General features: G+C 46.4%; 1 protein-coding gene across 1 annotated transcript in view; it reads left to right on the top strand.

Annotated features, from left to right (window-relative positions):
- Nucleotides 1-543: 543 nt before the first annotated feature.
- The window catches only part of LOC104498426 (receptor-type tyrosine-protein phosphatase epsilon-like), a gene marked incomplete at its 5' end in the record, with an annotated part of 10,149 nt that continues 5,471 nt past the window's right edge, over nt 544-5,221 (top strand). Inside the window, 5 exons of the mRNA XM_010141803.1 lie at nt 544-637; nt 1,125-1,201; nt 2,117-2,251; nt 2,940-3,065; nt 4,761-4,921. Of these exons, the coding sequence (XP_010140105.1) occupies nt 544-637; nt 1,125-1,201; nt 2,117-2,251; nt 2,940-3,065; nt 4,761-4,921 (593 nt within the window). The remainder of the gene's footprint in view (nt 638-1,124; nt 1,202-2,116; nt 2,252-2,939; nt 3,066-4,760; nt 4,922-5,221) is intronic.

Below are 5,221 nucleotides of genomic sequence, written 5' to 3'. Positions count from 1 at the left end.
AAATCCGCCTGTACTTTATTGTTGGGTTATCTCACGGGTATGTCACGATGCTCTAAAAAAACCGCAGGGCAAGAGCAGTGTTTGTCCTGGGAACGCTGCCAGCACAAAGGGAATAAACAATACGGAATATTGGTCCCTTCCCTGGCAAAAGCTGGAAGTGTCTTTCCAAATGTCAACTCTAAGATAAACTCGGACCCTTTGAAAGGGAACGGGGTGCTCTGTGCTTCTAAAAGCCACACTTGGACAGTCCAAATGTGTCCTGTAAAGGCAGTGAACCCAAAATATTCAAATCCGCTGTCAGTTTTCAGCCTGTAAACTTTATTGATAGGCCTTGGGAGTGTGTCCAGACTCTGAAATATTTATCAGCAGAAAAAAATTATGTGACTATTATTCCCAATTAATTTTTATAGGCAATTTTTGTGGAAAATCAGTCGTGCTTTGAGTGTTACTGCTTTGTAGCTGAACCTTCTTGAGCACAGGGCATGGGGAGCATGAACGGCATCCATTCCAGCTTCTCACCCTCATTCGTGTGTTTAATTACAGAAGTTAACAAACGTTCGAATAATGAAGGAAAACATGCGGACCGGCAATCTCCCGGCGAACATGAAGAAGGCGAGAGTCATCCAGATCATCCCCTGTAAGAGACGCCGGTGCTATAAACCCCTGCTTAGCTCCTGGCTGTGTCGTGGTGCGGACCACACCACGTCTCGTATCAAAGCTCCTCACAAAGTGTAAACCCTTGTAGTGTCTTATCAAGTCAACTTTTTGACTTTATCCACGTAAAACGAATCACAATCTGTGATTTTTCAGCGCTAAATTAAATAATTCAGCGGTTTCACACATTTTCCGCGTGATTCTTTGCACGCTCTGGAGCAGCACTGTCGCGGCTGCGCCTGACAATGGAACTTCCAGGTCTGGCTGCCCATGTTCTGTGGGAATGGAAAAATAACAGCAGAAAAACTGTTGCCCTCCTCCACACGCTTCCTAAATCCTGGATAAGGTCTTTGAGAGGCCCTTTGGCTTTCAGATAACGGATTTGTTTGGGTTTGTTCTTTCACAAATGTCGTAGTGGAGCCATCAGGAGACAGTTAACAAAAGTCACGCTGACTTTTTTTTTATTCCAGACGATTTTAACAGAGTGATTCTGTCGATGAAAAGAGGGCAGGAGTTCACAGACTACATCAATGCCTCCTTCATAGACGTACGTATGAAAAATTTCATGTATTTAAGCTGCTACTCAGATATTTTGCTGTTGCTGATAAGTCTTTACGAGACGCAATCAACGTGGCTCATGAAGAACGTCAGCTTTTTTGTTTGGGTTTGGCTTAGGAGAGTTTCCCAATAATTACTCGGTGTTTTTCGATTTCAGTTTAAATGGTTGTGTCGTTTAAACCCCTGTGTTGTTGTTAGATTTATAAATGAATGCTTTGATTATTCTGACAAAGAGGCAGTGAAACAAGTCGGCTGTACAGCTGATGTCCAACTGGTCCGTTACCCACGTTCAGTCAACGGGTGTAAATCTGTTCTGGGGAAAGGGAAAAGTCCATGTTTAGCCCAGGGAAAGGCTGTCACAGGGTTTACCTGTGCTAATTCCGGACTTTCTTCCGGGCTTCCTGCCTCAACCTGGGCAACACCTTTCACTGTGTCTTGTTTTCCTTTAAATATGAGAGTTAATCCTATCCTGAAGCAGTGAAACCCTATTGGTGACGGCGGATTGTGGCCGCTGCAGCAGCAAAGATCACATCCGTGTGTCACTAGAGCTGTAGCTCAAACTGAGTTAGATGTTAATTGTACAGTAAAGCTGATGGCTGCAGCGGGTATAACCGCGTTGAGAAGCCCTTTCAGTTACCCATTACCGCAGAATTTCATCCCTTCAGCCGTGACTGTAAAAAAATCATGAAGTACAACTCAGGGTTGTGAATTTGGGGTGTTATTTCCCATGTTTCTTGCAACAAGCAAGAATCATGCAGGTTCGGGGGGCCCAGACGTGCAGTACCCATCACACGGTGAAGCAGTGGGGCTCATGGGAAGCACCAGTTTGAGCAGTGATCTCCATCAGCTGCCATCCTCATCCTTGCGTGTCACGCTGTGAGCAGCCCCCCTCGTGTCTCCACAGGGCTATCGGCAGAAGGATTACTTCATCGCCACCCAGGGACCGCTCCCGCACACGGTGGAGGATTTTTGGCGGATGGTGTGGGAGTGGAAGTGCCACACCATCGTTATGCTCACGGAAGTTCAGGAGAGGGAGCAGGTACGTGTTCTACAGCGGCTGGCTCCAGAGCAGAGCTGGTAACGCTGGTAAAATATGAGCATTAATGTTGAACTATTTGTTGCCTCCAAGTTCTAGCAAAAGGAGGTTTTTTCCCCTTTCCTACAGCGGGCTTCCTTCGCCATTTGGTGTGGGCCAGTGTGGCTGCTTGTGCGTAAATTGTCAGAAAACCCACCAAAACTACTGAAAATTATGGTTTGCAAAAGGGCTCAGTTCTCATTAAAAGCACAAAATCTATAGGGGTGCCAGACGTGGAACGGCGGTTTGGGATTTGGAACAGCTGGAGAAAGCCCCTCCCTGTTCTACCAGTGCAAGCTCCAGTAGCTTATTCTGAACCTGCCGTTGGATGGTGGAGGGGTCAACACTACACTTGGGGTGTTCCAGTGATGCAGAACAGTGCTTTTGGGAGGCTCTCTCACAACCCTGCCTGGCTTTCAGGAGTTATTTATTTTAGTCTAATCTGTTTTAAAGCTGTATTTGCCATCCGTGACTCCTAAACCCTTTTCATCTTCATGGTTTCTATTATGAAAGTATTTTATGATCGTATTTTGGTGTATTAACCTTTTCATGATTATTATCATACGGCACTTCCCATATCAGGGATTCGTGACAATGTGGGTAACTGGAAAAAATGTCAAGGTGTGTTTACCATTCTGACTCGATTTTGCAGGAGAAATGCTGCCAGTACTGGCCATCAGAGGGCTCCGTGACTCACGGAGAGATCACCGTTGAGATCAAGAGTGACAGTCTGTTAGATGCCATAAGCGTCCGGGACTTTGTCGTCACGTACAACCCGGTAACGTTCTTAAATTCCGGGAGGTTTTTGGCATTTGATGGCATTTACAAATATGAAAATGTGACTTAAATGCTGGAATTTCTATTGTAATATAAATGTGGTTCCTCAACGTCCGACGCTGTATCAAGAGGAGCTTTTTACTCAAAGCCCCGTGAAAGTTCTGGTCAGTAAAACACATCCTCGATCAGTGCAGGTCTGGGATGTTTTTTATGTTTTTGTTGTTGCTGCTGTTTTTGTATTTTCCGCCATCACCCACATAACTATAAAAGAAAACTTAATTTGAGATTTTTAAACCTCGTGAAGCGTTTTCCAGTACACGCACTGGTCCGCCTCCCAGCTCTTCCTTTACGCTGCTCTGCCTCAGGCTTGATCTACTCAAACCTATTTCTGATCTTTTGGGGTGTGCAGCTCCTCGCTCACTGCATCCTTCCTTCAGGATCTGCTTTGCTCCTTTCAAAAAGCAACAAATTACTTGCAGTTAAGAATATAATTTGCTAACCACTTATTGCATTGCATATAATTTATGCACCTAAAGAGCTGGCACATGCAAAGCAAAAGGATTTACCTTCTGAGCAGTGTGTGCTTCCATAGGATGGAGGGTGGTGGGTGAGGGGTGAATACACCCCGTGCTCCATGACGCAGAGGGTCCTTGTCAGTGTGGTGGCTTCTGTCACATATTTGAAACTCAAGTGACAGCATTTTAGGTAGTACCCAAGCAGTGATGTTTTTGCACTGCAATACAGCGTGGTTAGAAGCGTTTGCTGCTGCGGATCTAGGAAATCTGGGTAAATTCTGGCTTCCATAGGATGGAGGGTGGTGGGTGAGGGGTGAATCCACCCCGTGCTCCATGACGCAGAGGGTCCTTGTCAGTGTGGTGGCTTCTGTCACATATTTGAAACTCAAGTGACAGCATTTTAGGTAGTACCCAAGCAGTGATGTTTTTGCACTGCAATACAGCGTGGTTAGAAGCGTTTGCTGCTGCGGATCTAGGAAATCTGGGTAAATTCTGTGTTGTGCCTGAGTCCAGCTAGACCACGTCAGTGGTGTTTGAAGGAATATTATGTTAAAAGATCTCCTGCAGAGCCGGGAGGAAGGAGGAACGGCCGAGCCTGTTTTTCTCATAATATTGACATCTTCCAGGCTTCCAGAACAAAACAGAGTCTTCCCATCAAACATGTTCACCAGAGGTCCCCTTGGTGGACACGTTGAAAGCACCGAGCACCAGCAGAGCCCTCATGTTTTCAACATTCTGTGCTTGCAAAAATTAGTGATATATGGTGGAACTGCCAGAATATTCACGTTGTGTCCGTACGCTGTTGTAACGCAGTCAGGGAAGCAGCAAGCGAAAATCTCGGCGTAGTTAAAGAGCCCGCCATGGATTGGGTTGTGTTCATGGCACTTTGGATTTGGCCTGTGCAGAGGAAAGCCCTCACTCGTTGGAACTCAGATGAATGGGCTTCAAGTGTATCCTTGGTGAAACAGCTGTGCAAATCAGAAGGAAAATTAGAGGAGTGAACTATCAGCGGAGTGGATGGGGAATTCAGACCTATCAGCTCTGTGTGACCTATGGACCAGGTTGCAAACAGCCCCCTCTGCTAGAACGGTGCAAAATTTATGCTCTGAATGTTTAAGGTGAGAAGCGTGTTCCTATTTCGAAGTAACATTTGGGTGAATCCGGTGTTTTCCTGCACGCAGGGTAACCAGGAGAAGCAGAGCAGGCTTGTCCGGCAGTTCCATTTCCATGGGTGGCCAGAAATCGGGATTCCTGCCGAAGGAAAAGGGATGATCGACCTGATCGCGGCTGTCCAAAAGCAGCAGCAGCAGACGGGCAACCATCCCATCACGGTGCACTGCAGGTGAGAGTCGCCTCTTCCTCCCCCCAGCAGCTTTTTCTCCCATCTGGGTTCTTTCACAGCAGTAGACAGCATCCTTCAAAACCAAATAGGAATTAAGAAATGCAGGAAAAAAATAGAAAAAAAGACCGAGTAGGATGACAGTACGGATTTGTGACTTGTCCTTTGCTAAACTAGCGAAGTGGAGGCCTTAATGGCTGGAATTAAACACGTGTGTGATTAACGTTCTGCTGCACGCTGCGATGAGGAGAGGAAAGCTGTAGGTTTATTTCGGCGCTGTGTAACAGCCCCCCCCCCCCCCCC

This window comes from Buceros rhinoceros, unplaced genomic scaffold (genome assembly GCF_000710305.1).
Source record: "Buceros rhinoceros silvestris isolate BGI_N320 unplaced genomic scaffold, ASM71030v1 scaffold3968, whole genome shotgun sequence".
Classification (NCBI taxonomy): Eukaryota; Metazoa; Chordata; class Aves; order Bucerotiformes; family Bucerotidae; genus Buceros; species Buceros rhinoceros.
The sequence above is the reverse complement of the archived record's forward strand: the minus strand, read 5'-3'. Positions and strand labels throughout refer to the sequence as shown.